A 16,984-nucleotide genomic window follows, 5' to 3' on the forward strand; every position below is an offset into this window, starting at 1 on the left:
ATGGAAATGTGACATGTGATGGGCAGTTGCGGACACACAGATCTCTGTGTTGGGTAGGTTAGCATGTCCACTCCTCCAGGGCAGGGACCATTTTTGCTTTCTCTTTGTATCTCTAATGTTGAACATATCCCTGGCACATAGTAAGCTCTGAATAATGCTTGTGGCTTTTTGGAATCATAATACTTACTATATTAATTGCACATGGCAGTTTTCCACTTATAATGTGCTTCCCTTTCAACAATGCTGACATAAGCCCATTTTGAAGATAAGGCCCTGAGGGTGTGGTCACCTGGCTTGTGTGTCTGGTATTTGCAGGTTTAGTCCTCCTAGTTACTCCCCGGAGCCAAGTACTGCAGGGGTTCTTAGCCTGTTTTACAAAGGAAGAGACTGAGGCTGCCCCGGGTGCTGATTCTGATTCTCCAGTCTCTCCCTTTATAACACACTGTGTGTGAGTAAAGTCTCCCAGACCAGGGGCTCTCCACTGTTCTGTGTGTCCTGGACCTCTTCTCAGAATCATGTTTTAAAAGGCATAAAATAAAATACAAAGGATTACACAAAGAAAATCAATTAGAGTGAATTAGGACAATGTTAAGAGCCTCCACTCTGGAGGGATTAGACTTGGGTAATGGTACACAGGAAAGGATGATCCAGAGGTCTTAGGTGTCGTGTAAAGAAGAGGATTCGGGAGGGTTAGCTATTGCAGCTAGGGCTTTGGGGCCAATTGTTTGATCTTTGACAAATAACTTGGTGTCTCTGGGTCTCAGTTTCTGCATGTGTAAAATGGGAGGGCTGGACAAGATGACCTCTAAGATTTAGAGCTGAGAATTCAGTGGGACAGGCCTGCTGCCAAACCCCTCACCCCATAGGGTCTGTGGTATTGGAGGAGGAGGGATCTCGGAGGTCAGACCATCCAGTCCAACCCACTCACTAGGAATTGGTGTAACAAGATGTTATGCACAGGGTAGAACCAGGATTTGAGCCCAAGTCCTCTGACTCCAAAATGTAAGCTCCATGTGACCTCTTGGTCCTGGCTGCCCTTTGGCACAACCTCAGGATGCCCAGCATAGCTTTCCCGGGGAGAGAAAGCCATGGGCCTGAGACATGTCTCTCTTCATTCAGGAGGCCTGATCATGGGCACCGGCATTGAGTCCTCATCTCATAGGTTTGGATTGTTCCAGCACATTTGCACAGCCTATGAACTGGTCCTGTCCGATGGGAGCTTTGTGCGGTGTACTCCGGTAAGGGAAGGGAAGGGATGGGATCGGGGAGTGGAGAAAGGGGAGCAGACTGGGGAGTCCCAGGCAGGGTGGAGTTGGGCAAAGCAGCTCTAATGTTCTACGCCACAATAGCACCCACTTCTGGGTTGTTGCTTCATTCCAAAAACTCTGCTTGGCCAGTGGGGAGGCAGAGATGGCCCCACCCTCTGGGGACTTAAGACTTAATGGGAGGAACATTCTCCTCAACCACCTTTGACATGTACCCATCCATTGCAGAGTAGTTAATGTGAGCGAGTGAGCGAGGCAGGCTGGAAATGTACAAAGTGAAAACTGCCCCTCCCCGAAGGACCTGAGAACCAAGGGGACCTTGGAACAGGGAACGGGAGAACCTGGAGGGACCTTGGAGATGATCAAGCTTGGGCTCAGGGACAGGAGTGGGGAGAGCTGAGGTTCCATTTCATGTCCAGCAGGCATTCTTCCTTCCTGCACTCATGCACCTACTGTGTGCCAGGCACTATGCTAAACACTGGGGATACAAAAAGAGGTTAAAGACACTCCCTGCCCACAAGAAGTTGATCCTGATGGGGAGACAGCCTGCAGACGGGGCTGGCGCTCTGAGCACGTGTGTTTGTCGGCCTATGTTGCAGACAGAGAACTCGGACCTGTTCTATGCTGTGCCCTGGTCCTGTGGCACCCTGGGCTTCCTGGTTGCTGCAGAGATCCGGATCATCCCTGCCAAGAAATACGTGAAGCTGCGGCTGGAGCCTGTGCGTGGCCTGAAGGAGATCTGCGCAAAGTTCACGGAGGAGTCCCAACAGAAGGAGAACCATTTCGTGGAAGGCCTGCTGTACTCTGTGGATGAGGCCGTCATCATGACGGGAGTCATGACAGACGACGTGGATCCCAGCAAGGTAGATGGGGAGGGCCTGGGGTTGGGGTTCCAGCTCAGACTGGTGACTGGACAGGGCTGTGACGTGGTAGAAGGAGCTGGATTGTAGTTGGTGCCCCAGGTTCCAGCCAGGCCTCTGACGTGCCGCGCACATGACCTGGCAGGGCGACTTTGGCAAGTTATTCTCATACCCCAGCTGAGGTTTCCCTGTATGTAAACAAGGGCGTCACTAGGTGGTCCTAAGAGGTTTGCCTTCCCCGAGATCCCCAGTCTCCCTCCTGCCAACAGTGATATTGAGAGGAGACAGCAGAGACTGTTGCTGGGTGAGGTCCCCAGGGCTTAAGGCCACCCAGCTGGCAGCAAGTCTCACTGTGGGGCTTGAACCCCAGTGTCCTCCCTCCCAGTGATGGTGCCTTCTCCCCAGACAGACCTAGGCTCAGAGTCTTAGAGCTGGAAAGGACCTTTAAGAACCTTGATTACAGCCCTTCATTCTACAGATGAGGAAATAGGTCAGGAGAGGCAGGATTTGAACCCTGACCATGTAGCCTCAAATGCATTGACCTTCACCCTAAAGCTCCATAGATGGCACTGTCTGCCATGGTGAGAGACGCTGTGCTGAGCACTATCCTAGAGGTACGGGATGGACCTTGGGGGCCCAGGGTCTGAACAAGACCATAGGGCCTGTATATACTCAGAGAAGAGCTTGTGGATGTGTCTGTGGGAAGGCTCTTCTGACCAACAACCCTGGGCAGCGTGGTCTTATGATCCCTGTTTTACAAATGAGGAAGCAGAGGCCTGAGTTAAGTGACTTGCCCAAGGTCACACAGCTAGTCAGTAGCTGAGCCAGGTGAATCCAGGATGCTTTGTGCTGCACCAGAGAAGCAGGCTGGGTCTTGATGTTGGCTGGCTCTGGGGAAGGTGGGTCCAGAGTTGGTAAAAACCACCTCGAATCACCGGGAAACAAACCTAATTATCCAAGGAGAGCATAAGTCCTGGGCTAGGTGCCAGGTGTCAGACAGGAGAGGTGACTGGTGAGGACTTGAGTTCCCCGAAAGACAGGCTTCCAGGACAAGGCATGAATTCCAGGCCAGGGAGCCCGATTCGGCACAGGCACAGGTTGGGAGGCATCCTGTGTGAGGCGTGTTGGCCACATTCTAGTCCATGAGGACAAGTGTTGATGAGAGAGTGTGGTGAACATGGCAAACAGGAGAGGGGCTGTGAGCCGGGCCCTGGGCTCTCCCCCAGCTCCTCTGCCAGCCCAGCATGGCACCGGTCAGTCATGGCTCCTCTCTGGCTCTCACAGTGAGCATCTGTGAAGACAGAAGCTGGACTGTCTCTGGCTCTAACATTCCCTCTTCTAAGGGCCCTGCCAGCTCTGACATTCCCTGTTCTAAGGGTCCTCCCAGCTCTGACATTCCCTGTTCTAAGGCCCCTCCCAGCTCTTCCATTTCCTGTTCTAAGGCCCCTCCCAGCTCTGACATCCCCTGTTCTAAGGCCTCTCTCAGCTCTGACATCCTCAGTTCTAAGTCCCCTCCCACCTCTGACACTCCCTGCTCTAAGGCCCTTCCCAGCTCTGACATCCTCAGTTCTAAGTCCCATCCCAGCTCTGACACTTCCCTGCTCTAAGGTCCGTCTTATTTCTGCTCACCCAGGTCCTGTGACTCCTGCCTGCCTATTGCAGGTGGTTTCCCAGGGCAAGTGAGACATCCACGTGGGTGACTGTAAGCCATGAAAAATGTGTTAAGGCCATACGGGATGTTCTGGGGAATCTGGGAAGGAAATGGTTTTAGTTATGCTTGAATTCGATTCTGGCTTCAAAGGCTGGGGGTGGGGGGATCCATCCTGCAGAGATGATGAGCGGGGGCCCTTCCCAGGACAGAAGGCCAAAGGTGTAAGGGAGGGGCACAGTGGGATTCCAGCTCCATTTCAGCCTGGAGTGTATGGAGCAGAATGAAATGGGGAGGGTGAATAGGCTGGCCCTAGACTATGAAGGACCTCGAATGCCAGGCAGAGAAGTGGGAACTGGAGAAGCAGCCTGGCGTAGTGGAGAGCAATGCTGAGCCCTGGGTGCGAATCCTGCCTTCTGTGCTGGTTTACAGGCCCATGGAGCTGGTGCTGTGAGGCACTTTCAGGGCCTCCCAGGAGCTGTGTGACTGTGACCGAATGCATCACCTCCATTTCCCCACCTCTCAGATGCGGATAATAATGCTCCTAGTGCCGGTCTCAGTGTTCTGTGAGGATGATGTGAGGTCATACACAGAGGCCTTTGGGGGGTCACGTCACCAGCAGCCATCACTAGTAACTTTATCTGGGGGGCAGTGGGGAGCCCCGGATGATGCCTGAGCACCAGAGTGACATGGCTGCCTCTGCATGGAGAGAGGGAGGTTCTCAATGGCAGACAAGAGGCGTGGGCTAAGGGGGCTACGAAGCATTTATTAAGCACCTACTGTGTGCCTGGCACTGTGCTAAGCACTTTATTGCATTTGAGAAGTGCCGCGAGAGATGTTACTGAAATGGAGTGCAGGACCTGGTGGACTGATGGAGGATTTGGGAAACTGAGTGAATGGTGGTGACTACAGGCAGAGTGATGCCAGGAGGAGGGGCAGCAGCTGGAGGCTCAGGAAATGGGACAGGGCTGTCAGGAGCATGCAGGCGGTACTCAGAGGCCCAGGAGGGCAGGGGAGGGGATCAGGGATGGGGGGGGCCTGAGGACAGCTGGAGTCTGGGTGTGTTCTCCTGGCTTCTTCTCTCCCTCCACAGCAGGAGAGAGAAGGAGGTGAGTGGGGGCAGGGATGGAGAGTGTGTGTGTGTCTGTGTGTGTCTGTGTCTGTATGTGTGTGTGTGTGTGTGTCTGTGATGCTGTGTGATGCTGTGTGAGAGTGAGCAGGGACCATTGGAGGGCCTTAACTCACATGTCTCTGACTTAGTGACAGGGCCAGGCCTTGGACCAAGGTCTCCTGGCTCCCAGCAGTCTCCAGGGCCACCAGTTTGGATCCCTGTCCTCCTCCCTTCAGCCTCCCTGGGGACGGAGCCTCGGCCTTCCCAGCCCCCTCTGACCTCGCTCCACCAGCCCCAACTCCAGCCAGTGGGACAAACAAGCTGGGCATTCTTTGCTGCTGACTTGGCAGCTGGCGGTGATTGCCTGGGATGTGTTAACAGACAGCTCAGCGCAGGGTGTGTGAATGCCGGGGGAGGCAGGGGTCACTGCAGGGAGGGGGCAGCAGTTCCCCTGGGCTCTGGCTGGGGCTGCAGCTATGAGGAATCCTTCCTGTCTTTTGTTTCACTTCTTGTATTCAGAAGTGGGGGCAGGCTTGGCACCCTGGCTCTCTGGATGGAACCTTGGAAGTTAGAATGTCAGGGCTTAGAAGGACCTGAGAATGGGGAGTGTCAGGGCTGGGAGAGCACGGAGAAGGAGGAATGATGAAGCATGAAAAGCTAGACTGTTGGATTTGGACCTTAGAGGCCTCCCTCTAGCTCAGAACTGACCCAGAGGATGATACCTGCCCAGAAGCCACCAGACAAACACTGTCAGCTCCTTGGCCCCGGGACCTCCCTTGGAGAGTCTTGGTGCATGAATAAATGAGCATCCAGACAGGCTTGTTGCCTGTGAAGTGGTGGCTCGCTGCCAGCTCCAGTGGGCGCCGCCCAGCCCAGGGGGAGGGGGTCAGCACAGTGCTGAGTGGGGGAGGGGGGGTAGGCCAGCCCCCAGGCTTCCTGCAGACTGAGCTGAGGTCAGAGGGGCCCCGCACCCAGCCGGCACAGCCCGCATTTTATAATTGGGAAAGCAGGTAGGGGTGTGAATTAGCAGGCGCTCCAACAATCTAGCCTTTGTAGTCAGAGTTGGGGCCTCTGTTTCTCCCTCTCCATCCATGAGCATTTATGTTTTTTTTTACCATGAGCCAAGCACTGTGCTAAGCCCCGGGGACCCAAAAAAAGGTCAGAGCGGGCCCTGTCCTCCAGGAACTTCAGTCTAATGGGAAGACAGCCTGCAAACAGCTATGGACAGTCAAGGAGTAAGACAGGGTGATCTTAGAGGAGAAACGGTGGCAGGAGGTGGGGAGGAGAGGAAAGCCCCCCACCCCCAAGCTGCAGACGACAGACTGGGGAGCCTGTGAGCGATGGTCTGAGCTCCACTTCAGTCCATCTCTTCTGACCCCCAGTTCTGAGTGCTTCCCACTCTGCAGTAACTCAGCCGGCAGTCTCATCTCTAGAACCGAGTGGTATTTATAGATACCTTTCCTTTGTAATGGTGGCTGGTGGGTGCTGTGGGGCACAGAGCTCAGGACTGGAAACCAGGAAGATTCATTTCCCTGAGTCCAAATCTGGCCTCAGACACTTCCTAGCTGTGTGACCCTGGGCAAGTCACTAACGCTGTTTGCCTCAGTTTCTTCATCTGTAAAATGAGCTGGAGAAGGAAGAGGCATACAACTCCAGTATTTCTGCCAAGAAAATCCCCAGATGGGGTCATGGAGAGTTGAACATGACTGAAATGACTGAACAGCATTCCTTTGTAATGACAGTAATTATAATTTGTAATAGTGGTCATATTAACTGACATGTTGCATTTGGAGGTTTGCAAAGTTCTGTGTGTGTGCTTTAAAAATCTGATTCCGACCTAAAGATTGCTCCTGGCAGGGCCTGAGGGCCGCCTGTCTGGGTTCTTGGTGGGCTCAGACACCTGTCCCTGCCATCATGTCCCCCCACCTCAGAGCTGTGGTGCTTCTGGAGCTCATCTACTGTAGTGATTAGCGGTTAAGCCTGGACTGTTCCTGGGGGTTTGTGCTGGGGCTCGTGGGTGACACAGAGAACAAAGCCAGGTCTGATCAACATGTAAGGTGTGAAGCGCAAAGGGGCCTGAGAAGCCCTGGCCAGACTCTGGGTTCCGTGGACACGAGTCAGGACCTCAGGGCTCGGTGTTCCCGCTTTGCTCATGCCCCCCTCTCTCTGTATTGGCTTACGTGGATCCTGCCTCTTGTGCCCACTCTGTATTCAGTCCATTCCCCTGTCAGGCAACTGTGGCCTGAGTGACCCCTGATACTACTGTCTGTGGCCTGAGTGACCCCTGATACTACTTCCTGATGTACCGACATACCCTGCCCAGAATTACAGGCAGGGTTATGCTGACTGTCTCCCTTCACCCCTCCCCCATCCTCACAATGTCCCAAATTCTAGACAGATACAGACCCGGTGTTACTGGGGGCATGATGGACAGTGTTGGGTTTGGGGGTCAAGAAACCTTGAATTTGAATCCTTTCTCATACTGTTACTAGCTGTATGACCCTGGGAACGTCCCTTAAGCCCTTTGAGCCTGGTCCCCATAATCACAATGACCTCTCACTGTTGTTGAGGGGAGCAAGGCCTTAAAGTAGGCCCAGCACTTTATAAGCCCACTTTTATCACTGGGGTTGGGAGGAAAGAAAGCTTCCTTCTAGCTGGGGGAAGCGGCCTGGCTGCCTGAAGTGGGGGGCTTCACGGAGCGCCTTCCATTTCTTCTGAGCTGGGTAATGCCTCCCTAAGGCTTGGCTCTCTCAGTTCAGAAACAGGGACCCTCCCATTCTACTTCCTGCTTCTTGGGACTCTGCTGAGGAGAGGTTCATCTGTAGACAGGCAAGCTGGTCAGAGCCAGGAGAGTGTCGGGTCAGCTCCTGGAGGGCGGGGTCTGCTTTCCCTTCGTCTTTGCATGGCCATGCACCTTGAACAGATAGAGGCCGAGCCATGGCCCTACTTGTTCGTGCTATGCTCCAGCCAGCCAGGGTGAGCGACTCTGCATTGGCCACTTCCAGCTGTGCCCCCTTCCCCTTTGTGCACACAGGGTGGGCTCTCTTTCTCCTTTGGCTCTAGGCACAGGAAGGCGGAGCTCCGACTCTTTACTTTGTTGTGTACATGCTTCCCATGTAGGACCTTGGCTCCTTGAGGATCCAGCGTCTGGCCGAGGTCCCTGTCACACAGTTGGCCCATAATGCAGCCTCATTAAATTGACATGTTTGGGAAATGGGCAAAGGACAGAGTTGGCCTGATACTTCTCCCTTTAGAATCCCCTAGCAGTTCTGGCAAGTAGGGCAGGGCATGTGTGATTCAGCTCTGGGGTTCATTGTAAATGTGCATTATTTCGAAATTTAGCCTTCAGCATCTGCCAAGCAGTCCTCTTGTGAACACGGGGAGGATTCAGTCAAGCAGCCAGGGTCACCAGGCCCTTAAGCGTCTAGTAGGGATATGGATGATGAAAATGTTCTGACTCCTAATGACAGGCGGGAGATAAGGAGTGTGGGAGACTGGGAATCCTGCCGCTCCTCTCCTACTCAGGAATGATCAAAGAAATTAAGAGAAATGAATGAAATTAAGAGAAGTGAATGTCCGAACAAGGAATGTCAGGGCTGGGAGCGGCCTTAGAACAGGGGATGTCAGGGCTGGGAGGGGCCTTAGAACAGGGGATGTCAGAGCTGGGAGGGACTTTAGAACAGGGAATGTCAGAGCTGGGAAGGGCCTTAGAACAGGGGGTGTCAGAGCTGGAAGGGGCCTTAGAACAGGGAATATCAGAGCTGGGAGGGGCCTTAGAACAGGGGATGTCAGAGCTGGAAGGGGCCTTAGAACAGGGAATATCAGAGCTGGGAGGGGCCTTAGAACAGAGGTTATTGGAGCTGGGAGGGGACTGAGAATAGGGAATTTCAGAGTTGGGAGGGACCTTAGAACAGGTGATATCAGCTGGGAGGGGCCTTAGAAGAGGGAATGTCAGCTAAAGCTGGTCTAATGCATCTTTTCCTTCATTTCGTGGTTAGAGCAGCAGGCCCAGAGACAGTGAGTGACTCGGCTTTGGTCACACAATATGGTGGGAAGGCCAGAGCTAGCCCCCTCCTCTGATCCCAGGCTCTTTCCACTTTGAAAGGATGTCAGGTGCCCAGAAGATACAAGTCTATGTGTCCCATTTTAACCTTCCCCACCCCTGTCCTCAGAAATCTGAGGAACCTCCTAGACTCCTGTTTTTCCCTCCCTTTAGCTGAACCGAATTGGTGACTACTACAAACCCTGGTTCTTCAAGCATGTGGAGGAGTATCTGAAGAAAGACCAGAAGGGGCTGGAGTACATCCCCTTGCGACACTATTACCACCGGCACACACGCAGCATCTTCTGGGAACTCCAGGTAGGATTAGGACCATGCAGTAGATTTCGCCCACCCCCCATCTTTTTACAGAACAGTTTTTTGCATCTTGTGAAGAGGTGGGATTCTCGAATTCATCCTCATCTTGGGGTTTTCTTCTTAGGTGGAGGGGGCCTTCCTTCTGAGGAAGGGATTCAATGAGAGCACTTTCCTTGGGCGCTTTGTCTTTAGGGTGACCTAAAACTTTAATTTTTATGTTTCTTTTTTTTTTGGAGGGGGGAAGGCAGGACAGTTGGGGTTAAGTGACTCGCCCAAGGTCACACAGCTAGTAAGTGTGTCAAGTGTCTGAGGCTGGATTTGAACTCAGGTCTTCCTGACTCCAGGGCCGGTGCTCTACTCTCTGTGCCACCTAGCTGCCCCAAAGCTTTAATTTTTAATAGCTTAAAACTGCACGAAGATTTTTGGGACACCCTGTATAATTATCTTGGAAGAAATGAATAGCCTGGGATTAGTCTATTACCTATGAGAGATACCTCAACAGACTGGAATGATGGAGTGAATTTACCAGGATCAGATTTGTTGAGGATAAGAAAATGTAAAGTCTAGCACCAAAGTTCAAAAAGTCAATTGTTTACTAGGTACAGGATGGGGAGAAAGGGAGAGGGCACGGGCTCGCTAGTGTGACTGAGCAGCCCCCAAAACATGGGAGTCTTCCTCTGTTAAGACAGGCATCGTGTCCAGAGGGAGGGCGGCAGCGAGGCAATCACCCTGGTGCGTTTTGCCCCAGCCAGATTGTGTGTGGCACATGGTGTGCACTAGAAGTCTCCACTTTTTAGGAGACGTGTTGATGAGGGAAGGGACCATAACCATGTGAAGATTAGTTGAAGGAACTCTTTCAGTTATCCCACATTTTTAAAAGGCCTACTATGTGCCAGAAACTGTAAGAGGCACTAGAACAACAGTTAGAAACTGGAGAGGTTGAGCCTGGTGAAGAGAAGCCTTTTGGGGTGTGGCCACATCTTCAGTTAGCCTAAGGGCCGTCCCTAGCAGAGAGCCAGGACATGGGGCACGAGTCAGAGAGCTGCTTCCCTTTGGTATGATGAAGACTTTCTCAGAATCAGGAAGTGGAGTTGGGACTTGATGGGGGGTGGCTGGCTCCCTGCTTGGGATGTCTCTGAGCAGACCGAATCTCCTCTGCTCTGAGATAGCATCCCAGGAAGGCCTTCACCCCATGGGAGGGTGGGCTGGCTGATCCTTGGGGTCCCTCCCAGCACTGAAGGTCTTCCCCTACCCCACCCATCTTTCCTGTTCCAGGATATCATCCCCTTTGGCAACAATCCCATCTTCCGCTACCTCTTCGGCTGGCTGGTGCCTCCCAAGATCTCTCTGCTGAAGCTGACCCAGGGCGAGACCCTGCGCAAACTGTACGAACAACACCACGTGGTACAAGACATGCTGGTCCCCATGAAGGTGCTGGAGCGGGCCATCCAGACCTTCCACAACGACCTCCACGTAAGCAGTCTTCCCCTGATACCCGCCTTCAGCTCCATGGGGGGCCCGGTGCCCTCAGGCAAGGCTCCTTGCCAGGTCCTGTGAAGGGACAGACTAGAAGTGATAGATAACCATGAGCAGCCATGCAAAGTGTGTGGTGGAAAGGGCCTGGGAGGAGAGGAGGGGTCTAGCTCCAGCCTTCCCACCATTTCCAGTTGCACGGTTACCTGCCATTCCCACGCCATCCCAGGGAGGAGCACAGGCTGGGCCAGGGATCTCAGCTAGAGAGAGGCTAGGCAGTGGCTTGTGGGAGAGCTGGATGCTTCTTACTGGCTCTTCTGGTGCCATATTCTGGGCTCCGTTCACTGACACAGCACGCAGATGATTTCTGCGTCTCTTGCGGCTCAAACGTCCCAGGAATCCAGTGTCACAGGAGCAGAGGCTCCTGAAGCTTCAGCTGGAAGGGACCGCGAGGCCATCTTGGTCAAACTCCTTATTTTACAATTGGGAAAACCTGGACCCAAAAAGGTTAACTTAGTTGCCCAAAGTCATACAGTCAGTCAATAAGCAGTGACTAAGCTCCTACTGTGTGCCAGACTCCAGATCTATTCCTGCACATGCCAAGAAAGGCAGAGACAGTGCCTGCTCTCAAAGACCTCACATTCTAATGAGGGAGACAACGTGCGAGCGACTTTGTCCAAACAAGGGAGATGGAGGAGAAATGGGAGATTCTCAGCAACAGAGGGAAGGCAGCAGCATTGGGGGATCAGGAGAGAGTCCTTATCAATGGTGGGGTACTGGCTCTGACTTGAAGGAATCCGGGGAGCAGAGATGAGGAGGGAGTGCTCCAAGCAGGGGGCAGCCAGGGAAGATGCCCCACGTTGGAGGCCCCAGCAGGGAGGCCGGTGTCCTGGGATTGCCGAGTGTGTCACAGGGTCAGGGGGAGGGGCGTGGAATAAGCTATAGGAAGGGACCAGATTATGCAGGGCTGGGAAAACCAAACAGGGTTTGATATTTGATCCTGGAGAGGATGGGAAGCGCCTGGAGTATATTGAATAAGGAGGTAACAAGGTCAGTTTGACAGCTTGAGCGGAGAATGGCCTGGAATGGAGAGAGATTTGAGGCAGAGAGGCCAACCATGAGGCTGTTGCAAAAGTCTGGGTGTGATGTGGAGACCGTATCACCTCGAGGGGAGGAGGGCCTGCCTCAGGGTGACAGCTGTGTCAGAGGAGAGAAGTGTGTAAAGGGAGACTCACCGGGCCTTGGCCATAGATCGGCTGAGAGGGGTGGAGAGTCTGGGGGACTGGGAGGATAGCGTTGCCTTGACATTAACAGGGGAGGTAAGCAGGAAGGTAGGGAGTTCCGTCTTGGACATACTGAGTTTAAAATGCCAGTGGGTCACCATGCTCCAGATGTCCACTAGGCAGTTGAAGATGCCAGACTGGAGCCCAGAAGAGGTCACTTTGAGAATCGTCTGCTTAGAGTCATTGTCAAATCCGTGGTTGCTGACGAGGTCGCCAAATGAGATAGTATAGAGGGAGAAGAGGGACCAAGACAGCCTTGGGGGCACCCACAGTTAGTGATCATGACCCGAATGAAGATCCAGCCTAGGGAACCAAGAAGGAGCTGATCTGGTGGGCCGATGAAGAGCCACAACAGGACAGTGTCTCAGAAACATAAAGAGAAGATTGTCAGGCTAAATAGACACCAGGTTTGGCAGGGCTCGGGTCCCCTCCTCTCTCCCACTCCCCAGTGAGCAACACCCGGCCTTGCCTGCCTTGACACCTTCCCCTCTCCTCTGCAGGTGTATCCCATCTGGCTGTGCCCATTCATCTTGCCCAGCCAGCCAGGCATGGTCCACCCCAAGGGCGATGAGACGGAGCTCTACGTTGACATTGGGGCCTACGGAGAGCCCCAGGTGAAACACTTTGAAGCCCGGTCTTGCATGAGGCAGATGGAGAAGTTTGTCCGAAGCGTGCATGGGTGAGTAGGTGGGTGTCCTGTCTGGGGCAGAGCTGGGTGTGAGGAGGCCAAGAGTTGGATGGAGAAGTCCAGTAGGGGACAGTTGGCAGATGGGCTATGTGCCAGCTGCTTGCTGTCCTCTGCCCTGCTCAGATGGAACCCGAGTGCTGGGTAAATAAATACTCTTGGAGTGCCGTCCTTTAGTGAAGAAGCCACACCCTCTGGTAGGGTTAGAGCAGGCTTTCTGGAAGGGAGGCAGCACCAGCCCCTTAATGGATAGCTCCTCTCCGGTTGAGGCTCTATAGAGTTCCACCAGGTGGAAATGGAAGGCCAACCCTGAATTTTCTGGGTGGTGCAGTGGCTAGAGCACCAGGCCTAGAGTCAGGAAGACCTGAGTTGAAATTCAGCCTCAAGCCATGGGACCCTGGGCCAGCCACTAACCCTGTCTGTCTCAGGTTATGATAGCAGCACCTCCCCCCCAGGATTGTTGGGAGGGTCAAGTGACATAATGATTGCAAAGCCTTCGCTCAGGGCCTGGCACTTAGTAGGAGCCATGTAAATGCTTATACTTGTCTCCATCCCCCCTCTAGGTTCCAGATGCTGTATGCTGACTGCTATATGAACCGGGAGGAGTTCTGGGAGATGTTTGATGGCTCCCTGTACCACAAGCTTCGGAAGGAGCTGAACTGCCAGGATGCCTTCCCCGAGGTGTTTGATAAGATCTGTAAGGCCGCCAGGCACTGAGCCTCCCCCTCCCCGAGCCCCAGCCCATGCCCTGGAACACACACCGGGCATTTCCCTGCCTGGGTCAGGTTCAGCTGCTCTGCCCACCTGCTCCGCCTTCTTTTAAACAGCCTTTCTCTTAGAACAAAGAGGATCCGCCTTTTCCTCTCAGCCCCTGCCAGCAGACTTATGGAAAGTCCCCAAAGCCAGAGTTCCATGGAAGCACTTTGGATTGCTCCTGACCGTGCTTACGAGGCTCAGGAAGGTGCCTTCAGGAGCTGCCCCTGCACATGCCTGGTGGCCTCTGGGCAAGTGGCATTTCCAGGAAAGGGAGGAGCTCCTTTGGGGCGTACACGGGTCTTTGCCAAAGTCCGTATCTCTCGGCTAGCTTCCTCCCCCCACCTTTCCAAGTCCTCTCTCACCCAGGCAGCATCGAATGAATGACCTTTCCACAGACCCCACTGCGGCCATGCCCGGCCCCATTAGGTAGAGCCGGCCATCAGTGCCTTGCACGTAGTGGGCACTTCATAAATGCTTTGCGAATCTCCAGTGGCTCTGGCTTAAGGGGACTGGGTGCTGAAGCCATTTCCCTCAGGGAGTGGGAGGCTCCAGATGCTGCCAGAGCATGCTGGAGTGTGGTGGTACTGCTCCCCACCGCCATCAGCCTGGCAAGGCCTTATGGGTCTGTGCTAGCCTTGCCTGTGGAGTCAAGAAGATGGCCTGGGGGCCTGAGTGACCACGATGCTTCACTGGGCTTGGGTGAGATGCGGTGTGACCCCAGCATGAAATCGACCAACAGTATTATCTTGCAGCTTCTCCCACCTTAAGTTGTCCCTCCTCCTGCCCACCTCCTCCTGCCCACCTCTTAAAAATGGCTGACCACGGTTCACTTCAGTGCCTTACAAAAATCCTACGCCTGGCGAGAGTTTGGAATGGTTCGTGTCTCCCCTTCCCTGGGGAGAGGACCCCTCCCAAAGGGGACCTGCCATTTGTCCTGATTGATGACTTCATCCTGATTTATGCAGAGCTCATTTTGGGAGCTCCCTGGTACAAACAGACTCCAGACTGGAGGAGGCTGAACTGGACTGCAAGATCGACTGGGGGTGCCCGAGCTGTGCCCAGGCCCTGGCTGTGGTCACACGGCCTCTCCGGGGCACAGTGTCTGTGTCTGCCAAACAAGGGCATCGGACCAGAGGACCCTCTTCACTGCTCAGCTTTTCAGAATTTCCTCTTCCTTAGGGTTGGGAAGGCTGCAAGAATCACCTCATTGTGTGTTGGCAGACCAGCCTGGCAGGATCCACTCGCTTTTTCTTAGCTTAAGTCATCCCCAAAAGGGCTTGTGGTGAAGAAGCCCAGACGCGTCGGCCCCCTCTAGTGGTCATAGCCAGAGGCTGCTGGCAGGCGGCTCCTTCCCAGCTCTGGTCCGATGCACTCTGCCATGTGTCTTAACCATACGTGCTATGCATTGCTTAGGGTATTGTTAGCTCTCTGGCGGGAAGGGATGACCCTGGCCCCTGGGAGGACTTCTGCCTCATGTTCCCTGCACGAGCCCATGATTCTACTTGGTGTAGAGGAGAGGTCATCAGCAGGAACTGAGCCCAGCCTAGTGATCCGGCCTCGGCCCAGCACCATCTGCAGCCTGGAGTGCATACAGGAAGAGGCCCGAGGTCTATGCGGAAGCCTCCAAGAGCCCTCAGATTTTGAATCCATGTAGCATCTAGAATCAGAAAGCAGTTTGTTTTAGAATTTGCCTCAGGTTTCTGCTTCATCTCAGTGTAACTCCTGGATGTCCTTGGACAAGTCACTTAGAGCATCTTCTGTAGCATGAGCGAATCAGACTTGGTGACCACCAAAGGCTTCTCCAGCACCAGTGTTTTGCAATGGAGTTTTCTCCCAGCTCTGACATCCCCTTTTCTCAGGCCCCTTCCAGCCCTGACATTCCCAGCTCTAAGGCCCCTCCCAGCTCTGACATCCCCTGTTCTCAGGCCTCTTCCAGCCCTGACATTCCCAGCTCTAAGGCCCCTCCCAGCTCTGACATCCCCTTTTCTCAGGCCCCTTCCAGCCCTGACATTCCCAGCTCTAAGGCCCCTCCCAGCTCTGACATCCCCTGTTCTCAGGCCTCTCCCAGCCCTGACATTCCCAGCTCTAAGGCCCCTCCCAGCTCTGACATCCCCTTTTCTCAGGCCCCTTCCAGCCCTGACATTCCCAGCTCTGACATCCCCTGTTCTCAGGCCCTTCCAGCCCTGACATTCCCAGCTCTAAGGCCCCTCCCAGCTCTGACATTTCCCTGTTCTAAGCCCTGCCTCCAACTCTGACATCCCCTGTATAAGGACCTTCCAGCTTTGGTGCATTCTATACTGTGAGGTAGAGATGTCAGTGCTTGAGGCAAATTAATGGAAAACTGGGTAGGGCCCAAACCAGATTAAAATGGAATTGGGAAATATTTAACAAAAGTAATACAAATACAACAAAGATGATGTTAATTTGTGTTTTTCTAAGTCTGTAATGCAGCTTGCTGAGTTTGAGGCTGCTGTCCTAAGGTCCCTCCCAGCTTTGACATTCGGTCTTTGTTTGAGCTCTGATATTTTATGCTCTGAAGGCCCTTTTAGCTCACATCCTGGTCTAATGTTTTGTGTTTCTAAGTTCCCTTTCAACTGTGACATTATATTTTCTGATATGTTACCTGGGAAGAAAACACTGCAGCATATTTGGTCCACCATAAGCCGCCCCTGGTTGGGGAGTTGCCTCCTATGACTTCAGCTGGAGTCCAGACCCAGGGCAGAAAGTGTGCATGTGAAGAGTGAAGCCGTGGCAGCCACAAGAGTGGTCTGGGTACCCTGTATCTTGTGACTGGTGTAAGAATTTTGATTTCTTTTGTGATGAACAATGAGTAACTGAATTGTGGGGGTGAGTGGGGGTAGGTACTGCTTAGACTACGGAGAGGAGGCAGGAGAGCTCGGGGGAGAACCCCTGGGCCCTCAGAGCCTGGGCAGCCCTGGTGAAGAAGCCATGACTGTTCTTTCCATCTCCTCAATGTGTTTGTGTGGCTGTTGTCAAAATAAAGTAACCCAGGAACCATTTGGTGTCGTTCCCATCTTTTCTGTACTGGGGAGCAGGGCGGACGATGGATGATGCATGGGAGAGTTTTCATGTCTTCCAGGCCCCGGCCCTGTTGCTACTATGACAGAAGGCAGTTTCCTCTGGTAGCTTGTCCTTGTCACCTGACCAAAGCAATTCAGCTCCCGGGATCATCTCCCCGGTACTAACAGATAGGGGACAGTGGGTCCCTTTCCAAGGAATCCCTGTTCTCCTAAGAGTACACAGATGTGAACAATATGGCTTCTTGGAGCAAAGGCCAAATTTCTTTAAGGGGGCCATGCAGACTCCTACAATCCATGGGGGGATCTCTTTCCCTGGGATGCTTGAGGGGATCTGGATTCTCTGGAACCTGCTGAAGCAGGCCAGCCCGTGGCTCAGATCCCCAGGATCAGGCGCTCTCAGTGCTGGGGCTTGCTCTCAGTCTCAAGGGCAGGGAGGGCAGCTCTGTGCATCACCTGTCTGTCCCAGCTGCTTCCTTTCTGCTAATTCCTGTCTGGGCCACATTCC

The 16,984-nt window shown here is 53.6% G+C and overlaps 1 protein-coding gene across 1 annotated transcript in view; it reads left to right on the forward strand.

The window, feature by feature from the left end:
- DHCR24 (24-dehydrocholesterol reductase) overlaps positions 1-16,457 on the forward strand; it is a 36,038-nt gene extending 19,581 nt beyond the window's left edge. Inside the window, exons 4-9 of the mRNA XM_036755239.1 lie at positions 1,120-1,238; positions 1,865-2,128; positions 9,101-9,244; positions 10,517-10,714; positions 12,498-12,676; positions 13,246-16,457. Of these exons, the coding sequence (XP_036611134.1) occupies positions 1,120-1,238; positions 1,865-2,128; positions 9,101-9,244; positions 10,517-10,714; positions 12,498-12,676; positions 13,246-13,399 (1,058 nt within the window). The 3' untranslated portion in view covers positions 13,400-16,457. The remainder of the gene's footprint in view (positions 1-1,119; positions 1,239-1,864; positions 2,129-9,100; positions 9,245-10,516; positions 10,715-12,497; positions 12,677-13,245) is intronic.
- The last annotated feature ends 527 nt before the right edge of the window (positions 16,458-16,984 follow it).

The sequence above is a fragment of the Trichosurus vulpecula genome, chromosome 4 (genome assembly GCF_011100635.1).
Source record: "Trichosurus vulpecula isolate mTriVul1 chromosome 4, mTriVul1.pri, whole genome shotgun sequence".
NCBI lineage: Eukaryota > Metazoa > Chordata > Mammalia > Diprotodontia > Phalangeridae > Trichosurus > Trichosurus vulpecula.